General features: G+C 48.4%; 1 protein-coding gene across 3 annotated transcripts in view; it reads right to left on the bottom strand.

The window, feature by feature from the left end:
• KCNQ2 (potassium voltage-gated channel subfamily Q member 2) overlaps positions 1 to 19,547 on the bottom strand; it is a 77,612-nt gene that overhangs the window by 40,180 nt on the left and 17,885 nt on the right. For 2 of the 3 annotated variants that reach the window (XM_055722809.1, XM_055722807.1), the window contains exons 2-9: positions 12,779 to 12,869; positions 11,417 to 11,543; positions 10,098 to 10,273; positions 8,843 to 8,968; positions 6,402 to 6,512; positions 5,621 to 5,716; positions 4,815 to 4,909; positions 1,452 to 1,481 (exon numbers count right to left, since the gene is read on the bottom strand). In XM_055722809.1, coding sequence (XP_055578784.1) covers positions 1,452 to 1,481; positions 4,815 to 4,909; positions 5,621 to 5,716; positions 6,402 to 6,512; positions 8,843 to 8,968; positions 10,098 to 10,273; positions 11,417 to 11,543; positions 12,779 to 12,869 — 852 coding nt within the window. The remainder of the gene's footprint in view (positions 1 to 1,451; positions 1,482 to 4,814; positions 4,910 to 5,620; positions 5,717 to 6,401; positions 6,513 to 8,842; positions 8,969 to 10,097; positions 10,274 to 11,416; positions 11,544 to 12,778; positions 12,870 to 19,547) is intronic. The other variant, XM_055722808.1, reaches the window with a different exon arrangement.

Here is a 19,547-nt window from a genome sequence, read left to right on the forward strand (position 1 = left end):
TGACCAGGAGATGGATGCCGGAATGGGATGGGGACTTAAATGAGTCTCCATGCTGTGTTGGAGTTCCTATGAGGAACCAATTTTTACCCCAACCCTGACTTTATGCCTCTCCAGCCTAAGCTATATTTCATAATTGGGAACATTTATGAAACTTATAAAGTATTTTATTATAAGAAGTGGAAGTGGCATGCTCTTATTTCACTCTCAGCATAGAAAAATGTCTGATTCTCATGAGACTCTCAGAGAAAAATGCACTTATAATATTATACTTGCAACTCACCAATGCAATTTGCTGTAAATTAAGCACACAAAGTAGTAAGGGTGATTTACTAAGGCTGTAAAACTTGCATCTGTGAAAACTGGAACCGGGTTTGGAGATCAAGCACTAAATCACATCAGCATTAATGCATCTAGTGAGGATTTAAACTGCTCTAAGAACAGAGCTTGGCCCCTAGTCTTGAAATGCAAGTAATTTATTCCCCATCTTAAAATATTGACCTGACTACACCTTCAGATACCCACCTCATATAAAATATGCTTGAGATTTGAAAATCCACTCTTTTTTGAAGAACCTGAGACAATATTATTTACCATAAATCTTATACCGCCATATACAGGTCTTTGCATTTGCATTGATCCCAGAAGATTAAGTCCCAGACTGAATAACTGGAGCTTGGCTCCAGGTCAGTCTTGGAAGAAAAAACTGAAATGGAAAAGTCCTGCTGAGATGAGATGTCCTTTTCCCAAAAATCAGACTGGATTACTAGAACTGAATGATCATTTCAGTTTAGCATTCCAGATCTCCCCCTCCTCCAGATGCCGTCCTCAAAAGCAGGCACGGCCGCTGCTGTGGTTTTACTCCGTGCTACCACTGATGCGTCCCATGGTGCCACCACACCAGCAAATTCAGCAGATTTCAGCAAATTCAGTGTTACCTGGTGGGCACAGCTCCTACAGCATGAAGTGAGGCAAATGATACAAGGAAGGATGGGAACAGAGGGCTAGAGAAAGGGGAACACGCAGCAGTGACGGCAGAGGGAAAATGGAAGTATGAACAGGGAAGTTTTCTTGTTAAGCATTGTATGAATTGGAGGAGGTTGGTAAGACCATCAAGAAATCATCCTTAAGAAAGCAAGCTTATCAAGCTCTCTCCCACTCTCCTTCCTCAAATTGTCATTTTTGGCAGACAGTTCCCCAACACTTGTGTGTACCAATAGCTAAGATGTACATGGAGGTGCATGGAGTTAGTCTGTAGGCAGCAGGATGGGGAGTCTGGTTTGGGCTTTCACTCATTCCTTTGAAAAAAATGATCTTCAGAGGTTTCTGGTTTTTTCTCTTTTTTTTTTTCTTTCTTTTTTTTTTTTTTAATTAAAGCCTTTGCACGTTACAGTCCCAAACGAAGAACAAGGAGTGACATGACACACAGTTTCAGAGTCACATGCACTTCATACCTGGAGGCACCATACGTTTGTGTTTGCGTGCTTTTCAAGTATTTTCACCAAAGAAAACCAAAGGGATAAGAGAAAGAAAAACAGGGGGGAAAGGTGGGGGTGGAGGAAAGGGGAAAAGAAACAGAATAAAGAAAATTAGCATATGAACAAAGTATACCCAGGAGCAGATGCGCTGTGACCAGGCGTACAGGTGAGCACAGGAGCGTGGGCTGAGCTCGCTCCCACTGCAGCCAGCTCAGAAACCACTGCATGCCCATGTCACCCTTGGGGACAGGCAGCTGGCACCTTGCTCCGAAAGCAAATGGGCACCACAGGCAGGGAGAATGTGGAGGCCTCCAAGACACCTTTCATGAGACATCCACAGCCCCTGGTCCCATCAGCCAAGGTCTCCTTGGGCTGGGCTGAATGTTGTGCCGGTGGGTTTTTCTTAGTGAAGACCAATATATGAATGTAGTTGAGATCAAGGCCCTGTTCCCATGAGTGATAATAAAGAGATTTTTTTTTCAGCAAATCCAGTGGCTGATGCGTAACAGGTTACGATGTCTGGGCGCACCCCGCTACACGTGCATCACAAGCCCAACCCGTACCTGCATGTACAGGAGCCTCGTGCATGTTTCAGATTTGGTTCTACCACATTTTTAATTCAAAGATGAAATCTGAGATCTCTCAGAGGCCACCACATTTTCCCCAAATGAGTGAGACTCGTGCTACTGCAGTGATCTGAGTGATGTTCTGGAGAGACGTGAGCTCCTCCAAGGCATGTGCAACAATTTTCTCCTGTCAAGCAGCCAGTCTTTCGGGGATGCCTTGAGAAGACAGGTACGCCCAAGTCACAGGGCTCCTGCTATGAGGAATAAGCAGCCCGATGTTGAGCAGAAAGGGTGCCAGGCACCCGGCGGGGAGATGGGGGTACTGTGCTCCTCCAACCCACTTCCTAACCACGTGTGCATTAGCAGCCGTCGCCTTAAAGCAGCGCGGGGCTCCACGTGCTGCTGAGGCTGCACCGGCGCAGAGCGGCCAGCGCCTGCCAGCTGGCTTAGTGAAGTGGGTAGACAAGGATAGATGGACAGTGTGAGTGATGGAAGCTGCAGCCAGAACATACAGTAACTCCCCTTCCACCACCACCACCACCCCACCCCCCAATTAAATTATCTGACTGCATCCAAAATACATTCAAAAGAGGTTTGCTGCTTTCTTGGTCAAAAATGCAATTTGACTAACAGCTGACTCCATCGGTGCACAAATGGCTTACTCTCCCAGGTGATGTTCACTTTGTGCACAGACAGGTTGGGATTTAAGGGTGAAGCTGGGAGAGAAAAGAAACCTGTGCTCAGGGAAGGCCAGGGTGACACTGCTGCTTGGGGCCCATGTTGGGAGCAGCACCCATGGCATCAGCCAGCAAACGACCCTGCTACAACCTTGTCCTGGTTTTTTTTGTTCAAGATAGCAGCTGGGCTCTTCACCAAACTATATTTTTTGCTTCTTCTCCTCCCCAAAGTTTTTATTTAGCCTCTTCTGGAGCTCTTTAGCTTAGTTTTCTTCCTGCATACTAAATCCACAGGAAATACAGGCTTTAACAAGTGGATTAAGCAGCAGGTAATGACCCCAGCGCACCCTCATGCGAAAGGGTGTCACTGCATGCCTGGCTGCATGGCAAGTTCAGTCTTTTAAAGAGCAGCAAAACCTGGCAAAGCCCACCGAAATCAGCCCCTGGCTTTCTGTGATTTGCAGTGGACTTTGGACCAGGTTCTGGTCCTCATCCTCCCCAGCAGCTGATCTCAGCAGGGCTGCAAATGTACAGCAAGAAGGTCAGATCCTGGGAGGGAGAGTTTCGATGGGTGGGTGTAATGCTATTGGAAAACAGTTTTGTTCTGTTTTGTTGGGTTGTTGCTTTTGAGGGTTTTTTAAGAAAAGTCTTGAAGCTGATTCATAAATCTCTAGAGAAAAAGCAACCGATCAGACACACACTGGGAAAAAATCCAATGAAAACTTACTGACCAGGACAACGTGATTTCCAACAGGTTTTTAAGATGGATTAACAGGCTGGCTGCTGTGTTTCAAATACAGGCTAATGCTTACCCTAGGAAATATATCCAGACTGTCTGCCTGAGGGCTAGAAGGCACCAGTAACATGGGAAAACAGAAAGGGATTCACACCTGCAGTGGCACAACCCAGCATCGGACCACAGTCCTGTTTGGGAGCAGGGAAACTGGACACAGGGAAAGCATCACGCCCAACAAAACCCTGTGAAGCTATGGGAATATCTAAGGAACATGTCTGACTCTTCTACAGACCCAGAAAGATCTGGGTAGCCCCTAAAAACTTGCCATAAAGGGATGCACAGCCCTGCCTGGGATGCAGTGCAGTGTGGAGTGGAAAATGAACAGCAATGTTTTGCATTTCAGCTTCGGGGGAATTCTCTCCTTGATGCCACCAACTCCGAGAGTGACACAGGGGACGCGGCGCTTCCCCACGTCCCGGAGGGCAGCAAGGCATGGCAGGGGACTCTGTTCTCATCTCCATGAAGCTCCAAATCCCAAGAGGCTGTGAAGTCCCACAGCAGTGCTCTAACCCGTGTCGTTTCAACTGAAAAAAGCTGCCTGGGTGTGATGACGAGTTACCTCTCCTTAAAGCAAGCCAGACGGATGCTGCTAAAACACAACGGTGCTTTATCAGCATCATCTGCCAGGCTCCGCTGCCCTTCCCTACTCACGTCAACAAATCATGATGGATAAATGAAATGCAAGAAATGGGAAAATGTTCACTGGATCCTGATTTGGTTTTCCCCCTCTTAAGAGAAAAAAAAAGGAAAGGGGGACCCAGGGCAAATGCACCTAGGGGGAGTGCTGGGCCAGTCAAGGGAGGGACAGAAGTTTGCTGAAAGGCAGAAGGACCATTAGACACCAGCTGGAACGGCAGGGAGAGCTCAAGTGGGTGCGAGGAGCTGCACACAGGGTGAGGGCAGCATTTACCTACGATCCAGGGCAGCTCGGGAGGGAGGTCTTCACACCTGGGCGCGGCAACTGTCACAACACAACGCAACTACCAGTGGACTCGGAGAAATAAAGGTGAAAAGAAGAGCATGTACACACACAGACACAAAAAGAAAAAAAAAAAAACACAAAACAACAGGGAAATTAAAATCAAGTCAAAAAGAAGTACACAAAAAATCCAAAGCAAAAAAAAAAAACAACTCCAAAAGAAAAAGCATATACCAGCCCTTAAGAGCTCTTGAAATCCACTTTTGTAACATAAAAAAGTAAATAAATAAACAAAACTATACATCCAGATAACAAAAATAAATATGGAGACAGTGGCATCACGAGGAAGGCAGTGGAAGAGGCAGTTAGAGGATGAGGTACCTGTACATGGGGACGGTGACAGTGCGTTCGTAGTACTGCCAGGTGGAGTGCAGGTCTGTCCGGGACAGGTTGGTGGCATAGAATCTCCAAGCCGCCTGCGGAGAAGACACAGCGGGATTGTGGACCCTGGCATGGCCAGCACTACCCTCAGTTTTATAAACCTCAGCCAACACCGACTCCTCCCTCTGTTTTCTGTGGGAAGGGTCCAGCATTTCGGCTCTTCCTTGACTGGATATGTGACGAATCTGGGGTGGTACCATGACAGTCCTATGTGAGCCCAGCTAAGAACACTGTGAGTACCCAGCACTCACTGTCAGGCTGAGGTCAGGTATCAAATGGGTGTTGTTGCCCATTAGGGAGTTTAAAAACTTGGAGAGAGAGGAGCAGGGGAACGTAAAATTACTCTAATTTCAAATCTCCAAGATACACACCAAGGCCAACCTTCTGCGCAGACATCTGTTACCGTGAAAAAAATGCTCCCAATTGTAACTTTATATCAGTATAAATATTCTCTTTGGGGGAAAAAAAAATTGGGTGAAAACAGACTGTCCTAATGCATTTGTCTTGCTGCACTGGGCTGGATTCCGTTCCTTTTCTCCCCTAGATTGCCTACCACACGCTATTTTCCCAAGGCTGATTTCCTGGCATTTATTCCCAGACAAGACCAGTCACCAGCTGCTGTCTCACACCTTACACACACGGCCCCAGTTTTCACCTGCCCATCTCCTCCCCAACTTCTAGAAGTCTATTAAGCCCCCTAAAATCAGGACGACGTGAGCCCAAGGCTCCTTGGACATGATCCTCACCTGAATCAGGCCCGCTGCTGGGTTTCGTCTCTTCTCAAAGTGTTTTTGTCGATGCTGCTCTTGGACCTTCAGAGCAAACCCTGAACCCAAGATGCCCTGGGGAAGAGGACAAAAATCTGCAGTTAGCGGGGCTTTAGCTAAGCTTCCACTTAAAAATTGCAGCCAGCTTTCTCTCCAAAGGTTTGTTCTGGGTGGTTTTTTGCTTCAAACACACAGGGGAAGGAAGGAGCAGCCTCCAGCCGAGGCAGCCCTGGCAGAAACACTCCCTTCCCTGTGAAGGGGCAGCAGACTTTACTGGCGCTCACTGGAGTTGCTGCTTTTCCCAAAATAACCTCCAGCCAGCTGATAAAATACAAAACAACCACACTGCGCTGGCATTCAGCAAATTATCCCCGTAGGGGCAAATCAGCTCCATGCACCACACTGAAACGCACTCTGAAAGAGATGGGGGCAACTGGCTGAAAAGGCACAATCCCGCCTAGGAACAGCCCTTTGCAAGAGAAAAACGGCTTCGTTTCAACAAATGTTTGTGCAGAGCCGCATCTAGAGTTTCCATGCCATTTGCTCATCTACATAGCGCCCGAGCTGTGGACATTCGGAGAGGGTTTCCCCTCTGCTCTCTTTTACTTTGACTCAAAAGCCAGGGAGCAGTTGCAGTCGGGAGCTCTCTGGGTGCATCACTCCACTGGACGTAGCTGTGGCATTGCCCCAGCGCCGGGGGCCGGGGACAAAGCGCAGCCGAGATCAGCCCCCCCAGCGAGACGCGGCCGCCTCCGCTTACGGCAGGAAGGGCGAAGAAGGAGACGCCGATGAGCGTGAACGTCGCCGCCAGCAGCCGCCCATTCCAGGTCTGCGGGTACTTGTCCCCGTAGCCGATGGTGGTGAGGGTGATCTGCGGGGACATCACCGCACAGCCCTCGGTCAGACAGCCTTAGAACCGAACCAAAACCAAACCAGACAGCCCAAACCCTCGCAGCACCGCAGCGGGACCGGGGGAGCAGGGTCCCACGTGCCCCCAGCCAACCGAGTCGAGGGGCAGCTGGGGTGCCCAGGAGGACCCCAGCTGCTTCAGGTCTCCATGGGAAGCCGGGATGCCCCGATGCCCAGGACTGTGCTGCCACCCTCCCTGCTCGACAGGCTGGGTTTTCACACCAGTTGGGAGCATTCTCTTGCCTTCAGCTGACACACAGAGCTGCCATCTGGTGCAGAGGCTGGCGGCAGCTCTGAGCCTCCCCCGGGAGATGAGGTTGTGCCTTCGGCAGGGAAGCGAACCGGCACCATTCCCCCGGACTCCCTCTGGCATCTCACAAGAGCAGGCAGGGCTATTTGCACACATAAAGGTCTGATGCTGTTTATTCCCAATCTTGCCAGCAGTGCCTATTAGCTGGTCTCCCTTCCCATTTCAAACCAACATATTAGGCCAACAGGATTAATTCTGGCTGCTTCCTGCAACATCATTTAGGGACATTTTCTCCCGTCCCCAACATTATTGCAGTGCACCAGGGAAGTGCTGGCAAGCTGCTGTGTGTGTTTTGAGGATGGAGCTGAGAGATTTGTTGGAGACAAAGAACACCCTGAATTTCAAACTGCAGGGAAAGATGCATTTTCCCCCTTCAGTCCACAGACATCACTATAGTGGGAAACGTTGGGTATCCCCCAAGGCTTCTGACAGGATTTAGAGAATCTGGGACTGGCAGCACAAGGCAGGGAGAGATGGTCTGCTTAGGAACACCTTTGAGACTTCTCCCCAGTGGACCTCAAAGGTCCCTATGCCAAGTGGAAAGCCGTCCCTGTCCCATAGCCTCCACGGACAGAGGTGGCCCCAGGGATGGGAGCTGACACCATGCTGCTGTGGCTTTGGAAACCTCATGCATTCAACTTAGAATAAAATCACTTTTACACAAATGGAAGTACAATCCCAAAGCACTGTTTAATTGGACCCACTAAAAGCCCTATCAATTAGATGCCATTTTGACAAAGTGGTTAGAAAATGCATCTACGTGGCTATTCCTTACTGAAACACAAAGTCTAAGCAATGCTTTCTCCATAATCACTGCAAAGTTTGTTTACAATTTTTTTGTAATTTCTATAGACCACTACCAGGATTGGATTCACTAAGATCACACCAAAGGACAAGTTTCTGAACCTGAAACTTGATTTCTCTTGCTCATCTCTTAACATGTCTGTACTGGACCCGTGAGTTGGACAATGACAAAACCTATTTATTTTAATGAAGCTCAGATTTTACTTTGAGCTTCTCAGGGGCAAAACAGACCAGTGCAGCTCCATGTCCTGAAACAGGGAGCGGTGATCTGCTGCCAAAGGCTCACACAGCTTGGGAAGCAAGAGGGATAAATCTGCACATGGTTCTCCCAAGACTGAGCTCTAATCTGGGCTGTCACTTCTTCCTCATTGTTTATTTTCTAGTTCTGTCAAATTCAGCTTTGTTTTTATTTTTCTGTCATAACCAAGGGACTTGAAAAGCAATTTACTGCTGCCTTCCCTCTGTCGGAACACAGGAGCTGCTTGATCAGCCGATTCCTCCCCAAGCCTGTTACTGGGATTTGATCAGATCTGGGATTTTCATTACATGCTTTGTAATCAAGGCCAAACTAGCGCCACAGTGTCGGAGCAGGAGAATAATAATGCAAGAAGATTAGAACGTCATTAATTCTTTCTTTGTTAATCGGGTAATCCAATAATTCACATGCACGCGCACACACAGAGCAAACTAAAAGTATTGCCCTTTCCTCCTTTGTCAGCAAAGATGTGAAAGGGGAGTGCTTTCAGAGCCGGAGTCTTTCTGGTACTTAGACCTTATTAATTTTATAAAATGTATTCCAGTGTGTTCAACAGAGCATTGCCCAAGTATGATTTTAAATAATTAAAGGGCGGCAATACTTGTCAAAATGATGATCAAAGCACCCCGTAGAGCATGGAGTCTTTATCTGACCTGCCTCTGCTGAGCTAAATCCCACGACTAAGAGCAACATGAGTTCCCAGTTTCCTTGCAGCTCCAGCTAATTCAAGAAATGGGATTCCCTAACATGTTCTCCAAGGTTTATTTAAGAAGACAACCTAAACGGAGCAGCCTGAAGCCATTTAATAAAAATGTTAACTAAGCACGCTGTAAGTCAATTCCTCACATAAGTGATACAAGATGGCGGGTTAATGGACATTTTATTTTAATAACCAGCAGCTGTTCTATAAAAAAATACTTACCAGACCCCACCAGAGTGCATCTGCATATGTATCAAAGTGCTCATTTTCTCCTTTCTCGGCCAAGTATACCAGGAAAGAGGCCAGGATGAGGCACAGGAAGCCAATATACCAGGCAGTAATCAGCTCCTGCAAGATCATTAAGGGACAGAAGAGAATATTGCAATCCTGATGCGCATCTCCAAAAGCCGAGTTGCTTGCTTGTGGTCGGATCTGAATTCTTTTAGGCTTTGGGGCTTTGGTTCAAGACCAGTAGTGCCCCTTGTTGAGATGGGACCAAGGTAGTGGTGGTGGCCCTGCCACGCACATGGGGCAGCCCCCGTCCCGAAGACCCCGCCATCTAAACACATACAGCAAATGGAGAAGGAAAAGGACTGCTAAGAGCTCCATTATTTCAAGATGTAGAACTAAGACTAAAAAAAAAATAATTCTATTTCCTCAGTTCACACAGGGATGTAGGGTTAAAACTGGAATGGGAATCTCCAGACCCCTGGGGATTCTGCTTAGTGCAGGTCCCTTCCACTAACAGGGGAGGAGCTACAAGGCTGGGGTCTGGATACCATATCTCCCAGTTTCAGGGAAGTTTTAATTCAGAATTCAAAGGAATGATTGTTTTTGGATGAAGTTAATGCAAGAGTGGTTAAAAGAGACCCACAAATTCCCAATGATTTTTACATGGTTCTGGATAAGCTGGTGAAGCTTTTCAGGGGAAAAAGTGCAGGAAACGTTACATTTCTAAATTTGGCAGCAGGAAACAAAAAAATTGTCAACAATCTCTTCCCAAACCGAAGAAAGGCCAAGGTGCCTTACACCAGGGATCAGGTCTGTGACTGGTCTGTGATCTCATGGTGGGAAGAGGAATGGCACAAGCATCGTGTCTGTGGGAAGCTGCTGCTCGCACGGTGCGCTTCCAGAAACGCATCAGCTCTGCAGTGTGCAGCCTAGACAAAGGGCTCACAGCAACACCTGTGCTTAATGAGGCTGCTGGCTAATTGCTAGCTCTTTGAAATGAGCCGTGTCGGTGTGCAGGTAGTCGCTATGTTCAAGACATCCCCTGCAAACATCTAAACATCTCTCCCTTCTCTACTGGTCGGAGAGCTCATCGGACCTTGTGTCTCTGACTTTGCATTGCTCTCCGTGTTACCTGCCAATCCCCCCAGGCCTGGGAGGTGTTTGGGTTGGAGAACTGAACCAAAGCAGTGTCTCTGGTGGGAGAACATGCAGAGTGACTCAGTGTCCTTGCTTGGGACTTGCTCACCTTACTGTGTGCGTAGACCACAGAGCCCAGGAGCTTCCAGGTGCCGCCCCGCCGGTCCATGCGGATCATGCGCAGGATCTGCAGGAACCTCAAGCTCCTGAGTGCCGAGGTGGCAAAGACATTCCCTTGAGACCCTGCTGCCAGCACGGCAATGGACGCAATCAGCACCATGATGTCTGCACGAAGAGAGGGCATGGAAAGCTGAAGAAACATCCCTGAACCGCTTCCGAACGGAAGGCACACCGACTGCCATGGCAGCGGACGGCTGTGCATGGAAGTGATCTCCTATTAGTTGTAGCTCATGCTGGAAGGACACAGCATACATCTTAAGGATGAATGGAGCCACTACACACCTTAGGAAAACATCCTGGTTTCCTTCTCCACGCTCATCATTCCCATAGAAAATGTGTCAAATATTGCAAAGCCTGAATTCCGATACGATCCAGTGCTAACCCCGCTAAACTGGATCAAAGCCCTGCAGAATGCCTGCCCTTTTTAACCAGCTGCAGCTGCCCGCTACGCACAGCTGTCTAGGGGTTTGAATTCCACCATCTCAGCTGGGAGTGAAAACACCTAGAGGCCCACCATAATGATCCTGGGGTGCTCACAGCCAAAGGCCTCCAAGAAAAAGTCCAAGAAAAAAAGCCTGGCTCTATATATCTCAAATTCAAAGATCCTGTAAACCTCCCTCTTCCCAGTTTTCTATGCAAATTTTGAAGGAGTGCTTTTCTGTGGAATAAGCTAAGGTCCTGCACATGACCACCGCCAGCTCCCGGACATTTGAAAGCAGGCTCCACAGCGAATGGCACAGCCTCTCTGCTCGCTCCTTACCCCGTTAAAAATAACCGCTGCGCACAGATGGCCCCTTTCACAAGAGGATCGCCAAATACATTACAAACAAGAATTAATTAAGTCTCATAACTCCCTTGTGAGGCAGCTCATCAGCATCAGGGAAGGCAAAGCGAGACACAGAGAGTTTCAATGACTTGTGAGTGAGTCGGTGTCAAGGTTGGACACAGCACCGCGGGGTCCCAGCCTCTGCTGGCCAAACTCCCTTTCTGCGGCTGCGGGCAGCTGTCAGTGATGCCTGGGTACAACGGGAGCACTCCCAGGCCTGCGGGAAACAGCGGGGGGGCTCCCGCAGAATAACAAAAAACATGTCTGTGGGTTAGGCCTTGTGCCTTTGTGCTCTTTCCCTTCTCAAGATGACCACGAAGCAACTGAGGATCAACCCCCAAACTGCATGCAAGGAACAGGAGCACCGCGCAAGCAATAGCCCTTTTGGTTTGGGAAATCCCGTGCAGAGAGGCAGCTCTTACCGATAACACAGAAAGGTTTCCGGGCGAATTTTAACCTTCCCCTCCAGCCCCGGTATCGGCAGCAGCAGCCAGCCGCCCAGATCCTCACAAAGTATTCCACCCCAAACACCACGATGGTGACAATTTCCTGCGAGGGAGACAACGCTATTAGTTGAGATAGAAGTGTGATGGCAAGCATGCTCCAGAATCACGTACAAACCCCCAAACTAAACTCTGCGCACCTCAGAAAATATATCACAGAGCTGTCCGCACCATTAAACTGGGAGCCCAGGCTTGACAGACTGTCAGCTCTGTGCTGTCGCACCTTCCTCCCCTGGGGTGGCAAGAGGTACTGCACATTGTAGTGATGAACTAGAGGTTTGCACCTCCTATCATGTCTGCATGCCCCATCAGAGGATTGATGAGTACCCGCTCCTCTCCCTGCCATTCGTCTCCAGGACTTGACGAGGTTAAAGCTGAGCAGCTCAGGGAAGACCAGAGACAGGAATCACTGGCTACTCCTCCCTAAGACTCTTCACAGGGAATTTGAGCTTTTTTCCCTAGAAAACTGGACCGGTTGTCGCTGTGACTGTGCTGCCCGGTGCAGGGGCGGTGTAGATCTCCATCCCCTGTGCCAAGCCAGCACACCGACGCAGGGCACCACAGCTTTTTGCACTGCCACCCGAACACCCTGCGCACGCTCCCTTCCCGCTGATTTCTTTACTAGCAGCGCTTGCCTCAGCTTTATCATGTCCCAAACCTGACGAATCCCTAATTAGTCTGCAGTACCTTTTGATGTCAATGTAGGGCAGCGACTGGGGAAGAGGAAGAAAGGCAAAAAGAAAGGAGAGGGGTGAACCCGGCAGCCCTGCGATGTGGCAGTGCAGGCAGGATCTCTGCTGGCTCTTGATGGCAGAAGCCACGTTGTCGTTGTGAGGGACACCTGGCTACTTAAGGAACAAAACTCTGCAGCTCAGGGATGGATCAAATAGTTGCAGGGATGTTATAGCGTGGGAGAGGAGGCAGCTACACAGGATGGCCCCTACTCAGAGCATCCATGGCTTTAGATATTGGGAGCTGTTGGACATCAAAGCGCCTTTCAGTTGGGATCAGTCTTGCCACTGTGTTTTGTAATTGAAGATAAATGCAGAACAAAGGAAGAGTTTAGGAAGAAGGGTTTTAAAGGATCCTTAAGAATATTTTTAGTTTATTTCTGATACAGATTTTCCTATTTCTTACCTGCAGGTTCCAGCAGTCCCCTTCTCACAAGCAACAGCTTAAATTCTTGCCTCTGTTAAACACCTGCAACCTCAGGTTTTTGTGCGTTTTTTTACTTTGTTTTAATGCCTTACTGATGGCTTCATTTGCAACCCCCCCACTTACCAGGATGTAAAGGGCCCCTTCCGAGCTGTTCTGGTACTCATCAATGGTCGAAAAGACAGACAGCACCAGACAGGAGAAAACTAGTAGAAAACTACGTAGCACAAAACCAAACCAAAACAAACAAAAAAAACCCAAACAAAAACAAAAAAAAAAAAGAGAGAGAGAGAGAGAATGTTAATTTTCAGAGCAGGAATTTCTCACACTTCATCAAACTAGTCCAGAGAGCATTTTTGGACATATTTGTCTATGAGTATTTACTGTGCTGCTGCTGTTACACCACGAGGTAAAAAGGGGAAATCCCCGGTTTTACCAACTGGAAGGGTCACATGTTGATGGACCCACTAGACTGTTTCCAGTTTGGCCGATGCCAATCCAACTCCCCTGATCCCCTCTGACATTATTTCCCCAAGGAACTGTCAGCCCCGACTGCCACATGCTTTCAACAAGCATGCAGACCAGCAGGGAAATGTATTACTGCAGGGACAGGGGACCCAGCGGGCTGACGAGCAGGAGCACAGGCTGGGCACAAGCCCAGGGAAAGCTCCACTGATGCTCTGCTGATGCATTCGCATCCACAAAAAAAGCTACACAAGAAGCGGGACTGCACTTCCTATCCTTGCAAGGTAGGACATTTTGGGGTGGATGTAATGTTTCTTTTCTAGGCAGGAACTCCAGATTAATTCCTGAGCGCCTGCAAAGGCTGGCGACTTTTTAAGTTTGTTGTAGTATCACTGGGAGGTGGAAGGTTGTTACTCTGCTTGTCTGTGGCCAGACACAGGACACAGTAGGGGTTTGATCCAGTCCAGGGGATGTGACCTTGGTGCTGACAGTACCTTAGTATGGATCCAGAGGCACTCTGCCACCGGGCAGGGCGCTGGGCTGGCCTCTCTGTCGCAGCCTGGCAGAGACGCAAAGGAGCCCCATCCTGCCAGGAGCTGGGAGGGACCCAGCTTTGATATCAGCTCTCTCAGCCTCTTTCATTTGCCATGAAATACGGGAGATTCTCCAAACCCTTACAGTATCCATCCAGGTCTCATTGATGTCTAAACCCATGGGCTGTCCCAAAAGCAACTTCAGAAGTGCCACACCACCCTGTCATTCACAGGCTGTCCCCATCAAAACTGCCTGCTCCATGCTTTTTGTGAACGCTGGAGGTACTAACACAAATCAAAAGGCACCGAATGAATGACAGGAGCTTGACTCTCCTCTGACACTTGATGCCCCGAGTTCTCAGCTATGAAGGTGTCCTGGCAGCTACTCACGAATGGAGATGATTTCCACCAGCCCGCGATGCCCACTGCTTGCTCAAACAAAAGGAGGGAAATTAATTTACTAAAGATCCATTTACCGATACAATAAAGTAGGCCAGCGCAAGGAGAAACTAAAAGCTGCATTCTTTAAAAGCATTAAATAATTCATTTGTCTGGCTTTGTCTCACATTCCTACAAACTGCATGTTGAATATTTATAAGGTACGGTTCCGGTGGTGCGTGCTGTTCCTTTTTGTTGTATAAAGAAAAGGAGCTTCACACCACCGGGTCGTGCTTGTGGCTTTGCAATGACCATTAATGTCACAGTAACAAGTAAAAACTGGGGGATCTGTAGTATTTAGTTGAACCACAGGCTGAAACATCCCTGCCTGCCAGAGGGAAGGGACCTTCTGAGCCATCTCAGCAAAGGCTGAGCTTTGTCCGCAACAAGATGAATTCAAGCGTAGACCAGTTGAGGAAAATTGCCTGATTTCTCACTGCAAATTTACTTTTCTCATATCAGGTCTGGTACCTGGAGACTTGTCGCAACCTCAAGAAAGTAAGAAAACATCCCCTGCAATCCCACTTATGGTGTCCCTCCGTGTCTCACTTAAAATGTTTTTTCTCCCCAAGTTGGTCTTTTAAACCCCTCGCCATAAACAAGCCGACCGCATCCTGCCCTGCAGCCCCACGGATTCCGTGCAGCCCCACATGCCCCAGGCTGCCTGGGCTGCCCTGCGAGCTGGAGTGGGACCCCGCTGTGCCCACCCCAAGGGGGGGAGCAGAGCCCTGCACCGCTGGAGCAAAGGAGCTGCAACTGGGTCAGGCAGCCCTGCTCCCACGGCGGCCCAGATTTTGCTGCAAACTTCTGTGTTGGAGTGAGAAGCAAATGAATAATCAATGAAAGGAAAAATAGAAGAGGAAAACTAAAAAAAAAATGATCACAGAAAGGGATCAGGGGGAAAAGAAAATCCTGCATTTTCGGATTAAAGAAGTAAAACGTGGGTTGTACTCTTGTGACCAAAAATCACAGTAAAATGCCTGAGGAGGGGCTGAAAGCAAAGCGCCAATGCCAACACAGGCATGCACGAGGTGTCTGCTAAGGTGACCACCTCGGACAGATGCAGAACAAAGCTGTGCTCAGACAGTGAGTCCTGGCAGCAACAAATGCCACAAGAAAGAGGATTCCTGTGCGTTAAGTTTTTTGCTAGGCATATATCAAGGGGGCAGAAAAAAGAAAAGAAATCACTTTATCACTTCACATCCCAAGGGCGGATTGTGCAAGCAGTGGTTATGTGAGGAGAGCCAGCCAGCTCCGGGTGCTGCTGGGGCAGTGGGACATGTGGGTGCTGCTCATTTCCTTCCCCAGCACTTGCTACAGCCTCATCCCCCTCCTCTCCCCAGGGCCGGCTCGGTGCTGCTGTAATTTTGGCTCTGCACTCCCCAGGGCTCTCAGTGCTGGGGAGACCTGATGCACATCACACTTGCAGGGCCAGCATTAATTACAGTACTGCTGAGCATGGGAGGCAACAGGGAAGGCACTGTCTTCTTCAATGAAGCGCAGGAGTTCCATGGCCAAATCCCATGTGGACCAAAATCTCCCTATCTCAGTCCTGACAGGGACATTCAGCCACCCGGTAAGGAACAGTTCTGCCAGCAAGGGATGGAGGCACTGGCTCATCATGGGATGAGCTGCACAAGCATCCCAAAATACCTCCACAGTGATGTACCACTGCTCTGCTTGACCCTGTGGTCCACAAACCTCTGGGAGGCTGTAAAAGGAGACTAAGGGACAAAACCTTTCTGCAAGGAAAATTAATTTGGGGGTTGGGGTCTGTATGGATCTTGGGAAGCTTTGAAGGATCTGCAGACCCCCCTTGGACAGGGGGCTGGAAGAAGAAAGCTAAGCGGTATGTCCCCACCAGAGATGGTGTGTATCCCCTGAGCTCCCACCGAGGGAGGGCAGTGGGGGACAGGAAGGCTGACTCTGCTTTAATTTCACCTAATCCACCCAGACAGCACAGGAAAGGGCTCCAGATAATAATGGATAGCTAGAGAAAGGGAAACAGGCCAACAAATAGTGTAGGGGTTGGGATGAATCTAATTTTTAAAGCTACATATCTAATCAAAGCAAATTATGTCTGCTGGCTGACTCTGGGTAATGTTAATGTGCAATAAGAAACGTTAATTATGTCCCATCTAATGACTTTTACATTAAAGATGCCAATTCTGCTTAGCGCTTTGGAGAAGACAATATCCTCCTCCAGAGCAGACTGGAACTGGGTCCTGCACGATGCACGGCTGCAGCTACCACCAGCTTCTCCCAAAGCCAAGCCAGGATGCGAAGGGCAGCGCGTGACTTCGGACCACCGTCTCCTCTGTACTGAGGGCATGGAGAAAGCTGGCTCCAGCCTCCTGGACCCACTGGAGAAGGGCACCTCATGTCACTGCAGCTTCTCACCCACCACCCATTCCTGCAGGCATCCAGCACCTTCTGCTGCCCCGTGCCTGTTACTCAGACCTATAAGCTCAGGCAAGACCCAGCTGTGCAAATCTTGACTGCTGCTAATGCTAATAAATCCAAAGTCAGGCTTTACATCCAAAGGTTATGTTGACTTAAAACATTCCTGGCAAGCTTCTTATTACAATTTATAAATCCCGGCACAAAACCTGCATATCCAGATTTCATATCCACTGTGCTTCAGGTTAGCAATAGAAAAGACTGAACTCCCCCTCACAAAAAAAAAAAAACTTAAAATTACTTGAAACAGGAAAGATTGTCCTTTTTTTCCCCACAGTAAAAGCACAAGACAGAATCATCACAAAGCTTTTCAGGTTAATCATCTAATTTGCCTTCCAAAAGAAAACCCCTAGGAATCTACACAGCCATTTACATAAGAATTTAAAAAGACCTTTAAATTTGTTCCTGAAATACTTGTATTCAAATAACATTCACTGAAGTGCAAAAACATTGGTCTTCCTCTGATGAAGCATCAATAATTAGCAACTGCATTCCTGGATGCAGTGGAGATGGATGTAAAACAGGGAAATGACACAAGCTCATAACAAGCCACTCTGCTTGTTACACGCTTTGTCGGCTTTCCCTGGAATTGGGAAAGGGAATTAATGATTTGTTTAATTAGGAAGAGCAAAGCTGGAAAAGGAGTCTTTTACTACAGGCATTTGAGAGCTGTACAATGCCAAGCAACTTAAAACATTTAAAACACTTAAAAATTACTTTGGGGATGTAAACAAGGCGTTGATAACTGTGCTAAAATAAAAACCAAAACGCTTATGGCAATCCATCTGTAATCCCAGCGATCCATTTGCTGTGGTCTCCGTGAAATCCTGGCATTCAAGTACCTAAAACTTCAATGTAAATCAAAGGTCATGAAAACGCAGCAGCGATAATAAACCAAGGTGAAAGAACATCCACACTGAGGAACACCTGAGATTGTCAAATGCCTTTTAACACTCAGAGAGCCTCGTAATCAGAATGGGAATATTTACACTCCATTTAAATCTCCAGTGAATCAAGAGGCAAAACTCTGATAAGGCCATGGTTTTTCCAGGGGTAAAGACATGGTTGCATTGTACCTGCCCTCAGCCAGGAGCATCCGTCATCTTTATTCATGCAAGCAATCCTGCTGCGATTTGCAACCTGGCTATTCATTTACAAGGCTAAATATGAGCCTAAATGCTTCACTCTGGGTTTCCACATCCCTCCGTCTCAGCCAAGATCATCTCCCAAGGAGAATTCAGTCACTAGCAGAGCTGAAAATAGAAGTGGGGAGTACTGCCTTTCAGCCCTGTGCCGTAATAAATGCTCTCCTTTCCGAAATCAGGTCCTGAACCTGCAGGTTTGGCCATGCCCAGCCCCATCCTCTCATCCAAGATCTGGCTCCACAGAGGAGCCCGGAGGCTCCTGGGCACCCACATGGGTAGAAAACATCGTTTATGGGCAACACACAGGCTGGCTCCAAGGCAGGGATTCTCATTGTTTATAAACTTTTTAATAAATCTGTAGCAAAGGCCTCTCTAGGACAACATTAATAGCTCCTGTGCCTTCGCAGTGCCCTGAGATGATGGCTGAACAGCTCTGAAAAGCAGCACCCAGGTTGTACGAAGCAACAATGTGTGCTAAGGACAATGCTGTAAATGGAGCGGTGCCGCATCCCCAGAGGACCAGCACAGTGTCCCAGAGGACCAGCGCAGTGTCCCAGAGGTGCTGTGGTGCGGACAGCAAGGCTGCTCCGGGAGATGGGAGTTAATCAGGCTACAGAGAAGCACGTCTCAGAGATCCCAAACCACGTTATAGAGGCAGCAGTGGGATGGGAAGGAAAATGAGAGGGTTTGCTTTCCTCATGAGCCCTATCACCTCACCACCCGCAAGCCCCCAAGTCATACCCCTGGCCCCTGTGCAAATCTGCTCTCCTGGGGTGACAGCAAGGCAGCAAAAAACGGGAGGTGGTGTCCCAGCAGATGGGGTGTTCTGGGGTCTTCCCCAGGCAGGTGGCCAGGGTGGGAGCCCGAGAGCACCGTGTCCTGCTGCTGTGCTTGCGCTGCCCTTGCAGCTTGTGACACACACCTGCACGGTTACAGCCCAGGGAAGCAGCAGGGGGGGAGGTCTCCTTCGCATCAGGTGATGGGAGGAAGGTCTTTCCTGCTTCATGGGCAGATAAGGGGCATTCACAAATTCCAGAACAGCAAACTAAGGAAAAAGGAATAGCTGGTCATGGCTTCACTGTATGAGCGTGGTAAAGTGGCACAACTAAGTCACAAAAAAACCTCTTTCCCCACCTTCTTTCTATGTAGGCAGCACGTTCCTCAGGAAAAAAAAAAAAAAAAACAAAACCCCAAAAAACCCCACCAAAGAGCAGGATATGGGTTCACGTATATTTTCTCCTTAACAGCCACCACTTTTGAAATCAGTTCCCACTCCAAGAGCTCCTCCAGCCTTTCCCTCTTGCTTCTAACAGAGTCAGGGAGCAGAAATGGCATCATCTGCCCCAAGTGCCCAGAGCCACAGTCCTGACCTGAACCCACAAACTGCAGGAATTTGAGCAGAAATGGTATTTGCATGACATAGCTTGTCCCTCATCCAGCAAAGGATTGTATCCACACTTGCAAGCAAGAGTGAGCTTAAGAGCTTTTCTGGATTGAAGCCTCAAAGAGCAAAAGTCGCCTGAAAATGACAGGGAATAGAGATCAAGACCTGAAAAATGAAATTTCAGTAATCAGATGTTTGGGGGGTTGCTTTTTTTTTTCTTTTTTTTTTTTTTTACAGACTGGCTCTAACAATGTAACTTAACTCAGAAAAAAAGCCTGATTAATAATAATCACTGCATACAAAGTTCTAGCTCAAATGTTCCTCTTTGTCCTCATCTAACATGAATCACTGGGAAATGCTTGTCTGAGTATTCTCCTCACCCTGCACACGCAGCCTCGGAGGAGCCAGATGTCTGGAGGAAAACCCAGAGTATTCATCAAGCCCATGCACCTGCCAGAGGAGCCCGTCTC

This window comes from Falco cherrug, chromosome 10 (genome assembly GCF_023634085.1).
Source record: "Falco cherrug isolate bFalChe1 chromosome 10, bFalChe1.pri, whole genome shotgun sequence".
NCBI classification, from domain to species: Eukaryota; Metazoa; Chordata; class Aves; order Falconiformes; family Falconidae; genus Falco; species Falco cherrug.